This window comes from Catharus ustulatus, chromosome 6, assembly GCF_009819885.2.
Source record: "Catharus ustulatus isolate bCatUst1 chromosome 6, bCatUst1.pri.v2, whole genome shotgun sequence".
NCBI lineage: Eukaryota > Metazoa > Chordata > Aves > Passeriformes > Turdidae > Catharus > Catharus ustulatus.
Window position 1 is genome coordinate 35,186,003 of NC_046226.1, and position 23,640 is coordinate 35,209,642.

Consider the following 23,640-nt stretch of genomic DNA (forward strand, 5'->3'; position numbering starts at 1 on the left):
AAGTACAGCAAATGGCACTGCAATCAAGAACAATGAATGTTAGAGCTGGAGACAGATGGTGGGTGGATTTCAGCTTGGGACATGCATTTTTAGCTCTGGCCTCCACAGATTTCCAAATCTTCAGCACTGCCTTCCCCTCTTTCCACAATGCCTCTATCACAGGATTGCTCGAAAGGTATAATATCCCAGGTATTCTTAGCGCTGGGACAGACTCAGAAAAAAAGCTCCACAAATAACTGCAAGCTAGGTAGATAGGTAAGGAAGAAAGGGCAGAAAAGATCCTCTCAGCACAACAAAGCCCGACATCTGTCTAAAAATGTCCTGCTTGAAAACAAACCAGTAGGAGGAGGAAAGAGCAAGGCTAACCTCTTAATTCCCAGGAGGAGCAAGTGCCTTGTGTTTCTAATAACTAGGAGCCCAGACACTTGTCCAGGAGGGTACAAACCAACTTTCTAACAACCTCAGCCTGCCAGAAGGAATTTGAATCTCCACCTACCTCAGAGAGGAGCAGCCTGGTCGCCCTGTGTAGTGTTGTATAGTGTATCTGGAGTCCAGCTTTCTCATTCCTTTGTGGTGAAGCAGTTTCAGAATTGCACAAAATAGAGAATAGATTCTTTTCATATAAAATACATGCCCAGTGGGCCATAGAACAAGTGTGAGTAGCACTATAGCTTGGCTCCAGCCTGGACAACCTCCTGGAACAGCTAGGATTCTCTGGAAATACCCACTCTTCTGCTAAGTGAGCATTTCAAACAATACAGAAATATTTTCACACAAGAGACCCAGAACAAGCAAATCCAGAATTTCCTGCTGTCTGCTTCTCTGGCAGACCTGTGCAAAGGGCCAGTTGTATCTGAGTCCCCCAGGGATTTTAACCTGGTCTCTGTCACCACAGATGCATCAGCACACTAAATGGTAGAAGCCAAATGCAGAACTAGTACTGTTACTGCTCCAGCACATAAGCAGCACTCATGATGGAGCCTCTGGTATGCCATGCCATCTCAAATGCCCTAAAATAGTCAAGATATCTCTTCAAAGCTGATAGCTATGAAAGAGGATCAATGACAGGAAATACCTCAACCTTTCCCAAGAGAAAATATCCAAAATAGTCGAAAATGTCTTTTATATTGATGCTTTGCTAGTAGAGCCTTTCATTTTCTAGATAAATGACTTGCTAAAAATGCACCCAAGCCCTGCCTGAAAATACCCACAACTGAGGCCTCTTCTTATGCAACCAGAGCAGATAGCTGAGGCTCTTGCCCCAGGTGCTGCCCAAGAGTAGAGGTTAATGACAGAGGTAATTACTTAACAGATTAATTCTGTGGTTAACCTCTGCTCCTCTCCTTCTGTCAGTTCTCACATGCACCAGGCTAGTCCAGATCTGGGGAGATGACAAATACAGGGCAATTTTAAAATCATCAGCCCCAAGTCATCCCAAACAGAGTAAGATACACAGATGAGCTGAGAACAGATGTCTAGGAGAACACCGTGTACCTAGGGAAAGCTAACCTATGGCAAAGCTTGTAATTCACTCTAGAAGGCTTCATTGGGCTCCTCATACACTCTAAACCCCAAGGCAGCAATCAGCATCTAGGAAGCTTATTTTCCTTCATCAGGATCCAATATAAGTCACTCACTAGCAGATATTGAAGAGAACAGCAAAGGGGTTGATAGTTCCTCGTGGGTTTAAGTAATGACCATAGGGAAAGCAAAGTAACAGATCCATGGCTGAAGGTTCAGCAAACCATGTAATCAACAGCTTACACTGTGCCAGGTCCTCCCTTTCCCAGAGATGTGGATCTATCAGGAGTCACATGGCATTCATGTGTTGACACACACAATGAAGGCACAAAACAGGCTGAAATGCTTTCAGCATTTCTAGCATCAGATTCTTGCTTCTGTAATCAGCATTCATACCTATCAGAGATCATTTATTTCTCCCAGATTTTTTTCTTCCCTTATCATAGTTTTTCCAGACACCTTAAAATTATTTGTTTAAAAGTAAAGTTACCAATTAAAACAATTTTCCAGTCTTAGGACACAGCCTCATATTTTCCTCTGAGATGAGAAGTCTCACAGATTCACATGCCGATAGATAAAGATCTGAAGTGAAGAGACACCTGCTTTCTCTGCTCTGGATCTTTCCTACTCAAAAACATCCAGTAGCAAATACTTTTTTTCTTTCCTAACAATTGGAGTCCACTTGTTAGAGAAAGAATCATTAGACTTGTGAATTTTGGTTTCTTTCTTCCCCAGCAGAAATATAGATTTTTTTTGTATTGATTGGTCTCTGCTTCCCTCCCCAGCTTCAGCCACGTCATCTTGGCATAATGACAGGAACAAGAGGGACTGAAACAAACAGAGAATTAGAATAAGGGCAACTCAGGTCACTAACATAGCTTTCAGCCCTAAGACACCCATTTAAATTCAGTTCATTGCACTAATGCACAACTATGTACCTGCCGATCATGACACTTGGAAATGGATCTGACAGCTGTTCCAACTTTGTGGCTCACTAATGCTCAGCCCTCCCCTGCAGAGGCTCCCACTGCATGTATAACTTAGTCCCTGTGGGCTGCCTGAGTAGGAAGCTGGATGGCCAGCTGAGCCATGACACCAGAGCAGCTCAACCTATACACTAGGGATGAGGTACAAAAGCCAGAAGGGTCTGCTTTGCTACTGCTAGCATAAATTTATTTGTTAGGAAAATGACAGTCTCCAGTAGTGTCAACACATCAGTTTTCATCAATAGTAAGAAGGGTTTGTTTGGTTCGGGGGCTTATTTGTTTGTTTTAAGGAATAGCCAAGTAAAATGAGGAACCTTGTCAGCCTAGTGAGCCAGAAGCTAAATCTTGCTGACAGAAGTGTCATGTTCTAAAAGGAATATGCCTTTTCTGTAAGGGGAAAGCCCAAAAAGCGCCAGAGAAAATCGCTAGAAACCAACTTCCATATGGTTTCAAGAGGAAACAATCATTTCTCTCAGAGCTGCTCAGAGCCAGGCCAGGGGATTGTGACTTTGCCTGTAGATGGGGTTAAAGAACAGCCTTCCAGTAACAGCAAAAGTAAGTCTGGATATTCCATATCTCTGGGTTAGAGCTAACCTTACTTTGAGCCCCTGGGCTTACACCTGAAATCCTACACAGGAGTCTCTTGTCTCCACAAGAGCTCAGGCTGCCTTGAAATGAGGGCTTTAGAGACATCAAATCAGACTGTCACCTGCAGGAACCAGCTCAAGAGCACTGATGTGGGAACTGTGGACTAATGACAGGATCTGTAAGGCTTTGCTTTAGAAGCAGAATTCACACATTTTTTAACACTGTTATTAGCTTTCCTAGATTCTCCTGAGGTTTCTTACACTTGCTGATGTAAAGGAGAGCATGCTGTGGAGCAGTTTTCATAGGGCAAACAGGATTAACAGAAGTGACAACTCCCGTGTTGCCCTGGATGAGTCAGTTCAAGTCAGTCCACTGGACAACAGAGCACTGGTTCAGTGAGCTTGCTGATGGGATAAATGCCATGGCTGGAGAGAGCAATGCCCTGTGTCAAGAGACAGTCAAGAGACAGCTCTCATGCATAAGCATACAGGAGCCAGTGACAGGGCTGCAGTGCTGGAGAAGATTTGCAGTAACATGGACAGGTAGCCAGCTTGTCACCCTGACAACATCCAAACATGTGTTCCCCGATGGATAACACATCTCCAGGCTGTTGCTAAGACAACAAAAATTCACTTATTATGCATAAATGGGCACACTTCATTGCTGGACTTATTAACTTGGGCCATGCCACTTACTCTTTATCTTCTTAATTGATTGAAATCAGATGACATGTTTGGATTCCTTCTTCTTGAAGGAAAGGACTCAGCTGCAGCTCAGTGTAATAATTTTTTTTAATCTTTTCTTCCGCCAATTGATTTCCTCTCTCCAAAGACACGAGAGAAGGGATGTCTAGCTGCATTTCGTCATCTTCTCACAGGCTTGAAACAGGCACTGACTACAACAGTGCTCAGCATCACCAAACTGCTTTTCTTGTCCCTCTGCTTCTGTATTCAAGCAGGGTAAGGGAGAAATCCCACTCTACTGCCCTGCCTGAGGTCTACCTGTTGTCACTCAAATGAAATTGATGCAGTCTGGAAGGAAAAGAGAAACAAAAACAAAGCCTAATTTTCCTCACCTACACACACTGCCAGGCTGCTCAGCCTGATTTATTTGAAGCCTCTAATGTACTGCCATCAAATTTGCCAGAACACCTTTTTATTAAAAAATTATTGATTTTTTTTTTTCAAAGTCAAGAGTATTTGCATGGGGAATTGTTGTATCCAAGAAAACTGAAACAGTCTGAACACACCTTCATATCTTGGGCTCAGGACTCTGCTGTCATCCAGTGAGAGCAGCTTTTTCTGCTCTCCTCTCTCTTTCTGAGTAGTGGTGTATTTAGGCTCTCTGTCCTTTAACCAAGAGTCTTCCCAGAGAGTTTTTGGGCCCATAACAGAAAGTATCATCATATGACACAGGAGTGATTAGGAATCCTGAACCTATTATCCAGCATATGCATAGTCGAATAATCGAAAAAACAGTTCTACCAAACAAAGAAACAAGTCCAAGCAAACCAAACAAAAAAGCAGCACAGAAGGTCAACTCAAAGCTCCAGGAAGACGCAAAAACCAACACCTGAGGCTGCCTGATCCCTCACACTACCACCTTTGTTATCCAGTACCCTGTGCTGGATATGGTTGGAAGACAGAAGAATGAATAAGAAACTGGGTAAATGAAGAGTCAGTGATAAAGTAAAATGCTAAACACAAAATCTTTGAGCTTACCTCCACAATAAGCTTGTGAAGAAGATTGAAACACCCCAGATTTTCCCTAGCCAGTTTTTAGTCATGGAAAAGGGAATTCTTATGAGTTTTGTGACTGGTCACAGAACAAATAAGAATATGGTACACCTACCATGCCCATCCAATAACATGGCAAGCTTTTGAGTGAACAGTGTGTTTTGGAGAACCAAAATGATTCAGATGTGACTAATAATTTTGGCTAGAGATGACTCGCAAATATTTAAAGGGAAATCAAAGCATTTAATTTTATATATATATATATATATATATATAATATATATATATATATATATTAGGAGTTGCCAGAATTTAATTAAAATCTCCCAGAGCCAGTATTTTGATTTTGATTTTTGCTCTCTGTTAAATACATTCAGTGTGGTCAACATATGAAGGAGGAAAAAAAAAATCCTAGTGACTGTCCATTACTTAATCTTTCAAGACCACAATTTCTACTATTGACTTGGACCAACCGTTCAGCTCATCACAGCAAGAAATTTCACACCTATCAACTTATTTGACATAAAATTCCCCTTTCTCCCCATGTGCCTTCCTGGAATACCAAGTAGAGTCAGGTGGGGCTTTGCTTCTCCATACATAGCATCTCACAAAAAACTAACAAGCAGCACAGAGATGGGGCCACCACCGGCACTAGGATTTTTACTCTTCTGACTAAGCAAGCTAAGAGCATCTGAGACTTTCACCTACAGTAAGCACAATATGTTCACATTTTTCTGAGTAACTAGACTTATTCTTTCCTCCAGAGAGATAATGGCATGCTTCATGATCTAGTCAATGCTTTAAAACAATCACTTCACAGAGCAAAGTGCTTTGCTTGCAATCCTGTTGCTGTTTCTCAAGGCTCTTTATGTACTGAAGACAGAAGCACAAAGTATCTCTCTTCCTCCACTCCATCTACAGTGACCTGAACATTACTTCCCTCTCCAGAGGGAATGACAAGTAATGTCAGTGGAATCAACGGAATACCTGTGGGACAAGGCTGAGTAAGAGAGCCCCCCTCTCATTCAAACAGACCCTATATCACTGCTCCCTGGCTCCCTGCTGAGCAGGGCTCTCATTCTACTCTGCGTACATCTCAGGGGCTCATTTACCCCAGCAAAAGGAGTAACAAGAATGTCAGTAGACCAAAACAGTTTTGTATGTTATCACTTGCAAAGACAGGAAATTCAGGAGAACCTCATCTGTAATAAAAGAGGGACAACTGTGATATGAATATCTTTTCCTCTAATATGGTAGCATGAATGTGCTATGCAATAAGTTGAAAATTAGAGAGCTCCCAAATTTGAATCTCTGCCAAGCAAACTATTTTTAGTGGAATGTGTTCACCTTGTTAAAGATTTAGACCCAGGAAATAACTGCAGTTACTCTTCTGCCTGATTGAAGTAGGCAATATTTATTAATGTACAGTGACTAAATAGACTATTCTAATGTAAGCCACAAAAACTTAGAGTGATGAGGGAACAGGATAATATCCTGACTGAAAAACATCAACCCTGTGCCTGCGGTCTAAATAAGATCTGTTCCATGATAAACAGCTTATTGAACCAGACTGGAGGGAAAAGAGATGCAAGTTATGAAAAAGAATTTTATTTGTCCCTCTGAAGGCAAGTGGTAATGGGCTAATATGGGCAAACTCTGTCACAGATTTTATAAACCTAGTTATTTCTTGCAGGTCTCCAACCAGCAGATGGCTTAGATTAAGTCCATGCAAGAGCTGAATTCAGACTGGAAAAGAGATTCATCAGTGATCGAACCCATGAGCCATGTTGTAATTCTGTGTTCATACTTACACATTAAATCAGAGTTCAGTACCCTGCATATCTACTCTCTAAATTGTCCTAATTGAGCAGCAAAGTCCACCTGCCCTGTTTTGCAAGTGTCCAGGTGTGTACAAACTCTTTGGTAAGACATAGGATAACCACCCTGTGCACTGGGGGTGTTTATGATGACAATATTCAGAATACTTGGAAAACCCAGTGATTTTTGCTCCATTATTTTATGCTGAAGAAAACAAGCCTACAAATAGATCTACCTGCTTCAGCAATTTGTGCAAAACACCTCATTAAATAACAGCACTCTTTTTCCTAAAGAAGGCTGCTTCATATCCAATGGGTAAAAGGATAAATGGCTATAATCTTTGAATACACAAGACTACACAGAGTGGATATTTCATAGCTGCACAAAGCCCATAATTGAACTTCTGCCCTAGGGATAAGTTTTCCTGCAGTGTAAGTGCCTCCAGTTGCCATACGGGGGTCATGTTCTTTGTCAGGAAAGCAGAGCTTTACATCCAGTTAATTGTTGTTCCCAGCTGTCTTTTATTGTTGTTCGTGGTGGTTTTTTTCCCACTGAGGCTAGTTTTCCTACAGTCATTCAAGCAAATGTGCTCATTTCCCAGTTCCCCCGCAATTCCCCACCATAGTGTAACAAAGTGCAGATTTTGCATGGCTATATTCCAGGCTTCATGGTGTTAAAATCATAGCAGCAATGGAAAAGCATGTAGCCTCAATAGTCATAATGTAGGACTTGAGCTACAGGTGACTCAGTGGTAGTCAAACAGATGCTGTATGAAAATAGAATGGTTTCTGTGTACAGACTGGTTAAGCCATGGAAGATTTCCACGGTTTGCTAAGGAGCAGAAACTACTCAGTCTGAAGTAAACTGATCACCTCAATTCTGTTCACTGTTCATCTCAGAACACACTGACCATGAACAGCAAGCTCCTTCTGCCTTAATTACTTAAGGCTTCATCTTTGGTGTCAATCAATCAAACATAAAAAGGTAAAGACCATGTCCAGTATGTGGATCTCTCCAACTCAGTGGTGAAACATTCATTGATTTGGGATGGATCAACAGGGGCTGAGAGAGGAAAGCTTAGGCCATACTCTGCTGCAGAACAAGCTAAAAAAATTACAAGGAAGTCAGTGGATATCATAAAAAGTCAGCACCACTCCTTTATTTTCCTCAAAGGATTAACAATAAACTCTAGCATGTGCATTTGCAATTTGAGTCCCTTGTAGTCAAGCACTAGCTACCATCTTTTTGGGTTACCAAACCTGTTGGTTGAAAAACATCTTGAGGAGTTCACATTTCAGGCTGCTAAGCAACTGACCAATAAATACTCAAGACCAAAGTCTTGGGAAAAATTTTATACCAACTTGCTCAATTTTACCAATAATAGCTCTGGAAGAGGCAGCTTCAGTCCACTGTACTTGTGCTTCTCGGACTGCTCACCAATGCAGTCCTAAATAACCCTTACCACTCACTCTTCCCTCAGAAAATACCCCACCTGTTTAGTTCACAAAAGATTGCTTGATCCTTCTGATAAAAGACACTTGACTTTTACAGCAACCCACTCCTAATCTTTTTGGGTGTCTGCTCTCTGGATTTCCCCAGCAGGGAAACCCACACTATTCTGTGGGCTTCCTGGTAAAAGTTGTCACTGCCTAGTGATAAAAAGCAAACGTATGCTATAATCTTAAAGGTATGGAACTGGATATTTAGAGCTCAGTCAGCACCTGGGCCTTGTAAGGTCGTATTTTCCCCAGAAAGGTTCATTAAATTTGTGAAAGATCTGAAAACTACTTTTTAAAAAATCATTCCTCAATAATCATAAAAACAAAGGTGAAATACATAATCATCAAAACACTCCTCATGTGAACATTCCTCTCCTAAGCTTCTGTCAGACCAGCAAGCAAATAGGCTGTGCCAAGCTGCCTTCTCTTTGGGGGTTTGTGCCAAGATTTGGACTTTCTGATTTGCTGGCACAGAAAACACCCACTCATATTCCCTCTTGCAAGAAGAGGTCAAGGAAAACCACTTGCTGCCCTGTGAGCTTTCAGGAAATATTGCTGAGCAGCATGTGCCATGCCCTTTTCTGTGCTAAAACTTCACCAGACAATTTCTTACTCTTGTTGTTGCAATTAAGTTTCAGAGAAAATTATTAACTACAATCTTACACATATGAGGAATTGATCCAGATTATTAGAAACTATGTCCTTACTGCAACTCTACTGCTATTTCTCCTCCTTAGATAAAATCCTGGCCCCCACCCCACAGCCTGGTACTGCTTGCTCACTCAAAATTTTAATACAATTATCTGTAACACAGGCAGAGGTGATCACATTTTCTTCCTTAAGTGGGGCACTGGAAATTACAAAGTCCTCTCCTCCCCCAGTGCTGCTCTGGGAAAATTCTGCAGAAAATCTGATACAATACCTGTAATCTGACCAAATATGCTAACACTAAAATAAAAAAATAAAAAGTAAAAAAAAAAAGCAGGGTCAGCATCATCTCCAACATGAGAGGATGACAGGCTTGGATGAGGAGTTTGGGCCAGGAAAGAGAGGGAGAGGGAAGAAATCAACCTCTCTGGGGATCTGTGCTTGACTCCTCTTTGTACAGTGCCTGCCCTTCCAAGCATGAACTCCCATCCAGCCCCACTGCCTCCCCGCCCCAGCCAGTAGTGTTTCATACTCACCATGTCATAAACATTCAGAATCACTGGTTCATTTGCCATTGTTGATTGCAGCAGAGGATGGATTAAAACCTTTCAGTCCCTGCCAGATGTGTGTTGATACCCCCAGGGTAAGCTTTTACCCTGAGCCAGATAGAAGAAAATGCCTCATCCTACAGTTGCTGAAGGAAGGAGCATGGAGGGAGGAGGAAAGGAGGGAATTCTCACGATTGTGTGTGTGTATGTAAAGTTGGTTGCAGGGAGGAAGGAAGGCCTGGGTTGAGTTTGCTGGTTGTATAGAGTATTTTAGCCCTCAACACTGTGACAGATCCAAGGTTTCTTCCTAACTCTGTAGTGCACCTCGGGGTCTGTAGACTCATACACCACTGTAACCAGGCACCGTCCAAGCTCTTAAATCCCGATCCACAGAAGACAGATTCTGAGGCCGAATACAAGCCCTCTTCTGGCACCGAGAGCAAGGTGGGTGGCAGTGCGTGCGGGGAGATTTCTGGGCAGAGTTGAGAGCCGCTACCGCAGCGAGCTGCCAGCAGTACGCAGGAACCCGGGGCACCAAGGCACGGAGCGGGGATCTGTCCGTGGTGCTGGGGCCGCTCCGCCGGAGCCGGGAGCTGTCCGTGGTTGCTGGGGCCGGGATCTGTCCGTGGTGCTGGGGCCGGTCCGCCGGAGCCGGGATCTGTCCCGAGGAGCTGGGGTTGTTCCGCCCGGAGCCGGGATCTGACCGCGGAGCTGGGGTCGGTCCCGCTTAGGCACTCGGTTGAGCGTTCTCCGCCCCTGGCAGGACATGGTGAAGAGGCTGTGCCAAAGGGATTCCAGCGCGGGGCTCGGCGGTGAGAGGAGGAGGAGGAGGGGGCTGGCTGCCCCCGGGGCAGAGAGGGGATGCCGCAGCCCCCATCCTGCCCACGACGTGCAGGCAGAGCTGGCCTCGGCGCCGAAGTTAGAAGGCAGCTCTTCGCGGGAGATGACGCGGGATTAACCGGAGTGGGGCTGGAGGGAGGAAGATGCCGAACAGGCGATGCTTCCAGGCAGGGGTACAGGGCCAGGGCTGGACCCCCCAGCTGTCCTGTGCTCTGCTCTCCGCAGGGCCAGTCCTTATTTCGCGATCAGCTCGTCCCGAACCGGGCAGCTCCTACTGACTGACAGCCGGGGGAACCTACCCCGTCCTCTGCTGGCTGGATGCATCTCTGCATGGCACACGGTGGGAGGGCGGGGAAGGGACCAAGCGACCGGGCAGGGCGAGTAGTTTCACTTCTGGCAGCAGCAGGGTTTGGAGTTCCTTCCTGGAGCTCCTTTACACTCGTGTTAGGACCGTGAAGCTCTGTAATGTCTTGCTAGAAAACACTTCCCTCTGACCTGGATGTGAGAATCAATCATAAAATGCACTGCGGTAAATTCATCTTCCTTTGCTCCTCCTCTCTCTTTAAAGGGAGAGCAGAGTCTGTGATGGTGCTGGGAAAGAGTGCAGCTGAGAGAGAGACAAGGGACTTCCTGTTCCCAGAGATTTGCAGTGGTGTGGAAATTACCTTAAGCGTTCATACACAACAGACTTCTGAAGCAGGAGGGAAAAAAAAGCAGGGATGACCTCATCTGAGTTGGAGGCGTATCTGAGGCTGAGGCTCTCTGCCAGCTCGCAGCCAACCAGATCTGAATGAAAATTGCAGGGAGCCTGTTACATCAGCAAAGCCCAGCATGCCTCAGCCCTGTCTTCAGCCACATGGGAACCATCCTGTCCGGAGAAGGGCTCACCTCCCTTTGTCAAGAGTGGAAGGACAAGACCACAGAGCTGCAGCCTTGTGAAAGACTCCCTAAACAGTGTCCAGGAGAATTTCTAGCGAAGGCAGGGCAGTAGGAAAAGGAAGTGAGCCCATGCCCTGCAGTGCCAGCCCAGCAAAGTCAGACATAATTCTTTTCTCCCGACATTGCAAAGGAGATCCAAAACTGCTTTGCCCTAGTATGCATTTTGAAAGTGCAAAGCCACAGCTCAGGCTTAGGCATGATGACATGCGCTGTGGCAGGGACCCCAGCACAGTAATTTCATCTGGACTAGTGATTCCATGGGTGGGCTGGAAAATTTCACACACATAGTACAGGGACTTGACCAGCACCCTGACTTCACCCCCATCCCTAGCTCTCCAACCCACCAACTCAAACTGTGCCATTAACCCTCTGTCTCAGCAGCCTGGATCTGAAGAAGCAGTTTGTGCAGGTGGGTAAAGATGCTTCCTCCTCCTTACCATCTCAAGGTCCAGATACTCCTCAGAGGATAGACTGGGCCTCCACTGTCATTTTAAGGGCTATGGACCAATGGAAATCTTCCTCTGCAAGATGCTAAGCTGCATCATTCGTGCTCTAACTTGTGAGACAAACCACCTACTGAAACCCAGAGGCTTCTGCTAAAATGTCACAGATACCCTGAGCGTCCCTTTTGGATATGTGTCCTGCTCTAGAAATGGTGATGTTTTAAGGAGACTTGAAAGGAGAGGGAATAGCTGATATTAGACTGATGTAACTGGAAAAGAAAAGCAGCACTACAAGGTCTTCCCACACTTACCCACATGCTTATTTGCTAAATTAACTCCAATGTCTGATGTGGTTAGAGTTCACTAAAATTGAATTAGAGACTTAAATCAGATATGCATTCCAGAGACAGACATCTATAAAGACACACATCTATAAATACTTAGTATTTAGGAAAGGTGACAGGCAGTCACAAGCTTTGATGTTTTGTCTGTAAACGTTTCAAAATTAATCTAGAAGGGGGAAAATTAAGATGACCAGAATTCCACTTCTAAACTTTAGAGATAGAAGAGGGGGAAATTAAAACCAAAACATGTCTTTAATCATATTGCTTCAAGAGATCAAGACAGTCTAAATGTGCATTTGTTATTTAAAGGACTTTTGCTGTAGAAGAGAGTAAATATCACTTGCACATTAAGACCTGGATTCTCTCCTTCTAACTTGAAACAACTGTGAGAGCTACATTACAAATGTCATTGCCTCAGGCTCCCTTTTCAGCCCCTTCACAGAAAGAAGCTGTTCCACTTTATGACTTAGCCTCATCAGTGTGTTAGTGAGCATTTGAAAATTCTTTTTTTTACCCCATTCTATTCTAGACAACTTATTCTAGTTCCAGATAGAAGGGATCAATCTGAATTCAAAGAGCTCATTAGTATGAGTTGTTTTACAGTCACATAAACTTCATAAGGCTTGGTTTGCTTTGGGCTGTGCTGAAATGTTTCATCAACAGCTCAGGCTGATACCAGTTGAGAAGCGAACTGCTCTATATCAGGAGCATGAGTACAATCCCTCAGGTTGTCTTGCTGCCTACAGGCACCAGAGCCCATATCTTATGTTGTAAAAACATTACAATATAAATGAATTGCGAATACAGAAGAAAGGGAGATTCTTCTTGCTACTTGTTAGAGTAGCAGGAACTAGAGCTTTGGGTTGTATTTTGAATTCTTCTTTTAAAGCACTTATACTGGTTTTAGGACAAAGCAGACACATTTTTTTCCATATATACACCTAAAGCTAGACAGCATGTTCATTCCCATTTAAGCAGCCTGTTGCAAAGCCAAAACTTTCTCAGATTCTCCACATGCCTAGCACTCCCTTTAAAGGGAGTCATGTATTTTTTCTGGCATCATCGACACTTATTGCATGGTGTAAGTATGCATGCATCCTCAAGGATCAGTGTCCTAGAGGAGACAATGTAGTTGTATGTGTGTTCTTTGATTAAGAAAGAAATGAAAAGGGCTAAAAGGAAATTAGTGCTGCTACCCAACATGGACTAAAAAAAAAAAAAAAACCAAGAATCAGGTACAACCATAAGGAATTACCTGGTACGTTAAAAAAGGCAGTCAGTAGCTGAGAACTTCAGCCACCTCCTCCAGTCCATCACAAAACTGGCATTACTGGGCACTGTAAACAGAGCTGAGACATTCCACTGGAGGCAAGAACAAAAGAACAGCAGTGCAAAAGAGAAATAATGGCTGCATTAGAAGTGATGGTCTATCTGCAACTTTGTCTACTTGTGTTGCTATTCAGGAATTCTAGTTCAAATTAACACCTTTGCTTAATCTACCCCCATGCACTTTCAAAGGCTCAGAAGCAATCCAGCAGACAATGAGACTTTCAAGCGTGTTTCACAGCAGGGCTGCCCAGTTTAAACTTCAAGACACTGAATGGTCTTCTCTCCACATCAGGTACACCACGCCTGGCTGTCCATTATATTTTTTGACAACTTGTCATTTTGAATTGGATAAAGTGCTCTATGCATGTCAAGTCGTCATTATTATCCCAGTCTGAGTGCATTAGCCAAGAGTATCCATTTAAAGAAAAATATAAAATGGCTGTTGAAAAACTAGAGATGGTATTTTATCAGATCCTCAGGAATGGTGGAAGGTATGCAAGAATGAAAAGGGAGTTGCAATTTCTGCCTTCCGTCTACAGGAATAAATCACCACTTGGACAGGTGCTGGAGCTTTGTAACCTTATTTTGGGAGTATGAGAGGAGGTATTTTGATTAAAGAGTTTGAAGCAGTTTAATCTTACTTCTTACTGAGGCACTTGTATGTACCAAGGATCTGACTGATTCTGGTCAGACCTGAGTATGGGCTACAGGAAAAAATGGGGAGAGAAAATCAGCACAGGGTGCCAGCAGTGTGTTTTTTCCTTGTGTAAGGCAGTATGTGAAACCACAAAGGGAAAGAACAACACTCAAATTGGATTACTTCAATAATTGAAAATATTTCATCAAGACTGTGGGGATTTGTAGCTCAGAGCTAGGTGTGTGTTAGTAAAAGGGGGAAACAAAGTTAATATCTTCATTTAATTCCTCATTGAGTCAATCTTGATTTTACTTTTCATCTCCCTTCTCATTGCAGCTACACTTCACAACTTTTTCATATAAAGCTCTTTGTCAGGAAGCAATGAAGGCTGACAGCTCCTACAATGACTGGCAGGGCAGGGTCTCTGCCCTGTCCAGGTCTCTGTCCTACAGGCCATGAGCAAGGTGTGCAGTGCAGGCCTGCAGATGGCCACCACAGTCAGCCACGAGTCCAGATCATCAGGCAAGTTTACAAGAATAATGCAGGTCTAAGGTCAAGCCAGGACATCAGCCCATGTGTTGGGCCCAGCAGAGCAGAGCTGGAGAGGAGGATCCTATCCATGTCCCGGGGCAGGGGCTTATGGCTGGGCTGAAATGGTGCTCCCGGGCCATGGAGAGGCCCCAGGGGAGCACAGGACTATCTTCTCTGTTTACATAAAGCAACACTGGCAACAGAGAGCCAAGCAATGTACAAAGAGACTTTTCAGCCTGGAAACCGGGATGAAAATGCTGAACATTCCTGTTCATTCTTACACGAAGGATTTGGGAAGTAGTTGTTGTTATTGCTATTAAAAATTCATAGCTCAAACAATCATGGGTCAGAAGGAGACAATGGATGCAGTTAAAAAGGACAGTACACACAGAGGGTTTTTCCACAGCAACGTCTTCACCTTATTTACTTGCATTATATTATAAAAATGTTAGAAGCTGTGGCAGGGATCCATGCACTGGACACTATATGAACACAGGGGAGAAGAGTGCACCTACTTAATGAAAAGTGGTAGTTAAAGAGAAGTGACAGGTGAATGACAAGAGAAAAGATACATCATTAACCTCATGTGATAGAGATATGGGAAAGCAAAGTGATCAAGAGGTATGGGAAAGTAAAGTGATTAGACTTCAGCCAAACAGCATAATCTGCTGTATAGTGAGGATCAAAGAGAACTGAAGTGAGGTGTAATGCCACACCCGTAGGGACAAGAACAATATCATAAGATGCGATCCGAAAACCCAGAGTCTGCTTAAACCTGAATGTGTCTAAGCTGCCTCCCTCTTGGACCAGGACTGTATTTGTTCTCCTGCTGAGCCTGCCAGAGCTACCACAGCAGAGGCACTGCGGTTCTTCACCCCTGCTGCAGCCTGACATATACCCGGGAATCTGCATGGTGGCATGTAACAGCCCCAGATCACTTTAATCTGCCTGATGTGCTCTGATGCATCCTACTGTGTTGAACACTGAATCTTGAAAAAAAGGACATGCCTCTTCAAAAACACCCTGTTGGGGGCCACAGAATGCCTTTTGTATAATCACCTGTTAGATTAGAGGGAACCAGAAACTGGTTTTATGTTCTCACAACACCTTACATCCTTCTTGTTCACCACACAACAAAGGATTCAAGAGGCCCGGGCTCCATTCCCAAAGTATTTTATGCATTTAACGCTGGGTGAAGACAACTAACAGAAAACAAGACAGAAGCTCCAGCATTTGTTCCTAGACATATTCCCCAGCTACTAAGGATCACTGTTCCAGCACTCTCAAGCTGTCTATTGATTAGTGTCCAGGGTCTCTCTCTCAGTCAAGCTATCATATTCTGCAGAAAAATGATCAAAGCTAGTGGTACAGGATATTAATTAAAGAGATGCATATGCTCATCACAGGTTACTCACAGAATTTAGGTATTTCTTTTCCTATATCTAAACCTCTCTTTGCAGTCCTTTCATAGAACCTGAACTTTTATAAAGAAAATAAAGAAATCACACAAAGTATTAAAAAGTGTTTCAAAATTGGTCATAATTTTTAACTTTTCTATTACTTTTCTAAATTGCATGTTCAAGGTAGGGTAAAATGCAACTTGCAAGAGCTAGTCCTTACAGCTTGTTAATAGTGGTTAGAAATTACAGGTGTTCCACTTTCTTCTTTGGTTGTATGATTTCTCTTACAAATCACAGTGGTTGCCTGCTGGGGTTTTTTCATAATACTAGAATGTAATTCCCTCTCCTTATTTTACTTGCTGCTCATGTTGGATGATTAGCCAGTAAATACAGTAGAATGCTGTGATTCTCTGGAGCTATTACAGCATTCCAGCAATACAAGGAACTTTTAGCTTCTAGAATAAAACACCACAGCCGACACCAGGTGCATCCACAAGTGCCTTTTGATAGTTTCAATACTACTATTACCACCATACTACTGTGACCAGCTTTAGCTGGTTGATTGTTTTTACCAGTTTTAACCCCTCACTTAAAAACTCCTGCTATTTTTAAAGAGTGAGCTATCAATCTATGCCTAAGCAAAAATGGTAGGTCTGTAACTCCCCAGGAGTATCTCATCTCTTGTTTGGTTAGATACAGAGACTAGGCAGCTCATTCCCTCAGAAGAGCGAGAAGGTATGGCTTTAGTGTTAGACCTTTAAGTTGATTCATTTGATCTCTGACTCTGGATAGCTTTTTACAGATTTACAAGGCTTAGTGATGGGTTTTATTTAACCCAATAAATTCTGCAAGACGTGCCCAGAGCACTCTAACAGGCTCCTTCATGAAATCCACATGAGCAAACAGGCTGTGTCTAACCATTAGACATGTGTGCACTTGTCAAATGACTCAGTCAAACCAAAACCCACTGCAGTGCCTTCTCAAACAAAATTCATATATAAAAGCATCCTCAAACAGTGAAGGAAAGTCTGCTGACAAAGAGAAAATCTAGTAGGATTTGGAGATGAAACTCAGTAGATTTTTTTTCCTCTCATTACTCCCACCCTCAAATTATCATATAAGCCTTCTGTGGTACACATTCTAGGTACCAGTGTTTTTGAGCACTGCTATAATGTAAGCTGAAATCCAACCAAAGAAAACCAGTCATGGTGTCCCATCCCATCCCACCTACACTCGTGAGCTTAGTCTGTGGTCTTACTTGGTATGGCAAATGAGCCCACTGCACAAAGGCAGCCTGCATGTTTCCCATTCTCTGCCTATTCGTGTTGGAATCATATGAGTGGCCCCATGCTTAATCACCATGTGCAGATTTTCACAAAGAACTATCTGCTAATCTCTCACAAGTCTGATGGAGAGAGAATCTGTTTAACTGTGCCAAAGCAAAAAGCTGTGTTTGTTTCTACAGAGCTACTGAAACCCAAAGCTTCAGATTAAATACATTTGTTATTTAGGAAGACAGAAGCTATCACAGATGTCATGGGAATGCATTGGTCAGAAATTTATTCTTTTAATAGATCTTCCCCATCTTACATTTATCAGCAATCCTGTAACACAAGACAGATCATCATCTGAACAGCAAAAAAATGTGAACACAGCCACCCAAAAGGTGAGGAGAAATAATTTTGTCTTGCAACAGTGATGAAGAAGATTCAGCTGGACGCAAGGCAGAGAGGCTGGGAGAAGCACAAAGGCAAAGTTGGTGGAGTTCATGAATGTAAGGATATGTTTCTTACCCTTCACTAATCTAATTCATCCTGCCAGATTTTGGGATTCTGTTCCTACCCTGCATCCTTGCTAATGTCTGTCTCTTCCTGCACTTCCAGGACCATGGCATTCCATGAAACACAGCCAAATGGCTATGCAGCAGTAGACATTCTCCAAATCCAAGCACACCAACTTCCTTTAACCCAGTAAAGAATCAGGAAAGAAAGAGGAATGGGAAAGGAGCAGTCCTGGTTCCTGAAGGCATACATGGACAGGGTAGGCATCAGAGTCTTCGTTCCCCTTTCCCAGGGCCGTTTTTCTGCCCAGCAATCTGCCCTGTGACCCCTCTAAGGACAGAAGCCAAATCTATATGACTTCTCCATGTGACAGAGATGATAATCATCATCGTTCTAGCAAAACTACATTTGCTGCCTTCATTACCCTACATATTTTTAACTCAAGAATGCTATGAAATGCCACAAAGCACTAGTGGTATGTCACTAACCACTCCAGCTTCACCACAGAGATGGCAACTCCTGACAGGAATACTATCAATAGTCTCTGAATCATTTGGAGATGAATCAGACTGTTCAAAAATTTAATAGTCATGCACCAGCTTTCTGCTTCCTTACAAATTATGAGTAATAACTTGCATTGAACAAGGAACTAACATGTTGACGAAAAATAATCACTAATTCTCCCTGTTTTTTCTGCCACTGGCTAATATCAGGGCAATAATTTTCAGACTGCTGATTAAAATCTTCTGATGAGAAGTTATCTTTAAATAACAGGGGGGAAAGATTGCCCACGAATGCTTTCCAAGTAGTTTTTATCTTTCAAAATATTCCTGGCATAGTACCTGCTCCCCAGAGAATAAGGAGGCTAGGTGGCACTGCAGACTAATGGACTAGCTTATTATTATAGGAATTAATTTAGTGAATTTGGTGATCTTCTCAACCAGCTCCATAGCTAACATACATTTTTCCAACCCTCAATCATGGAAAAAATCAAAGGCAATGGGCCTAAGCATATAACTTTGTAAGGTCAGTGCTGGAATGAAAAGCCAATGGAGAGAACCCACTGCTCATCCTCATAACTTTGCTTGATGTAATGGAGTAAAGATATAAAAATACTGCTTCAGTCAGTGTTGCTTCAGACATATATCAGAGTTTGCCTGTTCTGCTAATTCCTCATATAAGGATCATGAACACTAAAGAACACACACTCCCACCTACAGCCATAACTTAACCTAACAGAAAGAGTGATATTTGCTTCTTTCTGGTTAAAAAATACCATAATAAAAAATTCAATGAAGTTAAAAATAAATAAAATAAAATAATAGAGCATTTTTCTTCCCATATTGCCTACTTTGCCTTAGCAGTATGTCAGTATCAGAGGACTATCTATGTTCCTATTAAGAAAAAAATATTTTATCAGTAAAGGTGTTATGCACATATCATTTTGCTGGCTCAGAAAAAAATACACAACAGCCTATTTCCATCAACAAAGCAAAAACCCCATATCAGGCTTGCTCCTCCCTGTGCTTTGCTCTGCCAGTATCACTCCCAACACCTTCTCTCTCTCATCTGCTCCACACACACATATGTGCATCTTCAGTCCTCTGCATTTTCAGACTTCTCCTTATACTTTAGCCTTGTTCAAGCCCCTTCCTATAATCTATTGCCTGTTGATTCTACTCCCTGACTATGGTTATTTTATTCCATAAAGATATTTCATTTATCTTTCTGCAATTTGAAAAAACACAAAGTGTCTGCCTTGCCCTTATTGGCATCTTTGTACAGCAGTAATCACATTCACCATCTATAACAATAATTCTCATGTATAAAATAACAGCAAGGAAGAATCTCCAGCTCTGAATTAGGGCAAAGATCCTACTTTAAAGGACGGGGGTCTCCAGAATAGAAGCTCCTACATGATTATTACTCAGAAAATGACTCCTTATTAAAAAGCAAAAACAGTCCTAGCAGTATTCTAACAGAGGTAAGTACAAGCACAGCACTGGAGGACAATAATTGCTTGAGACAGAAAAAATCTTCAAGTTTCTCAGATTTGACACACCTACTTCTATAGCGTAATTTTTCTTTCCTGCTTTATGACTAATATTTTGATTGTCATGTGTTAAATGTAGCGTTATAACATGCCTTACAATGACATGAGGCTTGTACCTTTCAGTCTCCAGTAGAGCTTGTCTAAAGAACCTGGGAATTTAAATTATGCCATCTGCTCCTTCATCTGCTCCAATAGGATAATACTATGAACCTTAAAGCACATCACAGCTGCTACTTTGATTTCACATGCACTGTTGTTGCAGTGACACCTGAACATTTAGTAAAAACTTAGCACCATTGCACTTAAAGAGATAAAAGTTTAGGGTTATCCTTAAGCTAAAGTTCCAAAGATACCAGCTATACCCAGACTACACTCATGTCCTTCATGCATCTTACTGGAGCAGAAGGGTACTAACCTGCTCCTCAGCCCTCTCCCTTTCTCCTGTCAGAGGCCTTTGAATTCCGAGACCAGAACATCTCTTCCTAACTCCTAATGTCACCCACCAGATATGGGGAATGTCAGAAAAGGCAAGAAGCGTGCAAGAAGAAATAGCCTCTACATATCACCTCCACCTCTCAACCAGCACCCACGGGATGAGAAAGTAACTTCTGTTTTCTAGTCTTATCTATTTTCCTCCCAGTTTCCTCTTGCCACAGAAAACATCTTTGAGTCCAAGAGGAAATACTGGCCAAAGAACTCATGCTGATACAATGATTCCAACATCTCCTCTGCAAGGCCAGAGGGCAGCCCCTCTGCTTCTGTAACACTCAAACAGCCAGAAGAGGGAGATGATGTACAGAGAAGCTGATGGAAAAGGGGAAGGAGAGGAGAAAAAGGCAGAGGCAGCAGCTGAAAATGGACCCTTGTTGAACCATCCACACCAGGCTCAGCTTCTTTTCTGTTCCCATCTCTGTTTTGATTTGCACTATGAACTGGCAGAATTTCTTTTTATTTTTAACAGCATAAAAAATTGGTAGGAAAATACATCAACTGTGTTGCGAATCAGTTGTATTGAATGGGCAGTACTTGTTGATCTAGAAACCAAATATGTCAAAGTTGCCACAGAAATAGCATCTGCATCTGGTGCTCTTCAACAGCTACAAAGTTCAGTTATAGCACTGCAGCAACACCACCTGTGCTCTTTGTGAAACAGACTCAGATGATGTGTCCTATACATTTTCTGCTCACCATTAAATAAGAAAGATGAAAATGGCTGGCAGGAAGCAGTGGCCCAGCACAAACCCTTTTTTGGCTTAGATATACCAAGGGAGCAAATGAGAACTACGCTACATTAAAACTATCACCAGAGCATCCTGGCTGGCAGATACATCAGCCTGCTCATGTCTGGGACACAGTTCTAAGTGGGAACCAACAAAGACTGCAGTTAATCTATTTACACCAAAGGGAAGCTGTACTATCTGAGTGAAAAAGAAGAGAGAGTTCTCCCAGTGCCAAAGCAGCAGAACTAAGCTATGCAAGGCTCCGCTATAACACAAGGGTGTGCTTCTGACATAGAAAGAACTATGGAGTGACTTAGCCAAGAGTATGGCCTCAACAAAAGGAAAACAAAAGAAAATGAAAACAATTTTGAAAGACATAATGTGAAGATACGCTGAAATGGGTGGGTAGAGGGTAATGAAGGAGAAATGCGATTAAGATTCATAAGGCCTCCCCCATCCTGTCCTGAAATTACTATCTGAAATGCTCTGGAGGCCTCTCTGGGATGACAGAGACTGTACCAAATTCATACACAAAGATTCAGAGATTACAGGCCCAACAGATCACCAGAGAATGAGGGAGAGGGCAGTCAGACAATGAATGGGTTTAATACAACATAGAGACTGCGACTAACTGAAGGTAAAGTTACAGGTACAGATTTTGATTATCCCAAAGGAACATGGATTATTAGAAAAGTCTACTGAAACTAAAAATATAGGCAAGGACATTTATCTACACAGGTGCTCAGGCTTTAATGAAATAGATATGCAAATAGGTCTATATCCACATGTACATATAGAATCACATACATATAGTAAACTTCTGACTAGAGATCAATGAGCTGTTATTCTCCATATAATACTTTGCTAGAATTCCTTTGCTCACTGTCCTAAATCTCTCCCTGGAAAATGGAGAAGAAGGGAATTCACTTCCTTTAGTAAATCCCACTGAGACTGCATGGGAAAAAATGTTTTCTGGAAAAGGAGAACAAATAAACAAGCAAAAGATCCCAAACAACTAGCCTTTTGAATGAAGAAAGACAGTCTTTACTAAAAACGTATAGCAATAGAACAACTCCTGACAATATAAAGAAAGGAACTCCTTGCAAAATGGAATTCCAGCAGGAGATCAACCTTTCTCCTTCCTCAGCTTAAAAGCATCACAACATCATCAAGCATTAAGGCCTCAATGAATTAATTCCTTAGAAATTCAGGCAGTGCAACTCCCCCTTTAGCTACGAAGTCACACACACCCCATCACCCACTCAGAGAGAAATCACGCCAATAATGCAGGGATGCTGGCTGTGTTTTGTACTCTGGGCCCCCAGAGGGGCTCTTGAAATCTTGCTATGCTGATGGAATTCAGCTTGGCTTCATTTGCAACTGTTACCAAGATCCAAATGGAATCAGATACAGGTCAGTGTTTTCCATTATATTGAAGTGCATTGCTTTTGAAATCTCTACGTTAATCACATTCCTTGTACCTGGTATGAGAAGAGAAATTCCTATGCTAGATTCTAAAACCTGTTGGTTTGAATGAAATTTCTTAAAATCTGCTTAGTGGCATCTCCTGGTCCCTGCCACTCAGTTAAACTTGTCCAATCCAGAAATGCATCCTGACCCCAGCAGCTGAGGGACATTTAACAGTATCCTTTGCTCCAGTTCAGCTGCGATACTGCCAAGATACACCTGCATCAGAACACCTAAACTATCCAACTATGAAACCCACTGCTGGCAGAACGGAAACTTTCACATGTGAGGTCTTTCAGATATCCATAGGTGTGTAACAGCAGAGAAGTAACCCTACTTTCCATTCCAACAGCATTTTAATCAGTACATCCTCATCACCCCTGTATTTACTTTACTCCACCACTCATCACTGGTGAAAGATGAGCCTACTCCCTGGGACTACAATGCAAGAGGGAATCAATCATTTCTGTAGGAACTAAAGAATCACAACAGAATGTAATCTGAAGAGCTCCCTGTAAACTGCCCTGTGTTGTCTCATCACAGCTCTAGAATCTGTGAGGGAGGCAGCATCCAGAAAGAAGCAAGTAGGAAATAGTTAAAATAGAAAGTAGAAATAGTTCAAAACCACTATCCAGCAGAGCCAGAGTTTACAGAGATTGGCTAAGGACCACAACAGCACAGAAATGTCTCACAACAATGGCTGTCAGTAGAGAAGGTAGGCAATAGATGAGGATTAAGGAGAGACAGAATATAGAGCTACAGGAATCAAGGTGCAGCTATCAGAGGCATGTTTCTCATGTGCACAATGGCACCTCCAACTACTCGAGACTATTAGGGACAATATGTTTTTTACAGGTGCTTGCCACACCTTGCAGCTCTGCTTTTCCTTGATGTGTGCTCTATTGCAACAGTTACAGAGTCAAAATTCTTTGGTAATCTCATCTTTGATTTACTCAACAAGGATTATACCTTATCCAGTGTCTGACTTGCTCAGGTAAATCTATAAGGAAATGAATACCTTTACTCTCATTCATACCCACCCCTCCTTGCAGCATGCTGGCCCATACTTGTCCCTTCCTGCAGAGTCAGTAAACACCAGCTATACACAGGTCTTAAAGTTATGATGGTCCTTGTACCTGGAGTCTCCCAGTCTCACTGACTTAAACTGTTTCCTCGGCGAAGGGAGAACATGCATAGGTTAAGCAGGAAACATTCTGGTTTGGGTTTCTGGTGGACAGAACAGATTTCCTGGAGCGTGCTACACTATCAGTGCTGCAAGCATGATGCTGTTTTCAATCATCTTCCCATTTTC

At 42.6% G+C, this 23,640-nt stretch overlaps 1 protein-coding gene across 1 annotated transcript in view; it reads right to left on the reverse strand.

Moving 5' to 3' along the window:
• The window catches only part of LOC116997532 (deubiquitinase DESI2-like), a 52,220-nt gene extending 42,653 nt beyond the window's left edge, over positions 1-9,567 (reverse strand). The window contains exon 1 of the mRNA XM_033062401.1: positions 9,333-9,567. Within this exon, the coding sequence (XP_032918292.1) occupies positions 9,333-9,371 (39 nt within the window). The 5' untranslated portion in view covers positions 9,372-9,567. The remainder of the gene's footprint in view (positions 1-9,332) is intronic.
• Between the last annotated feature and the right edge of the window lie 14,073 nt (positions 9,568-23,640).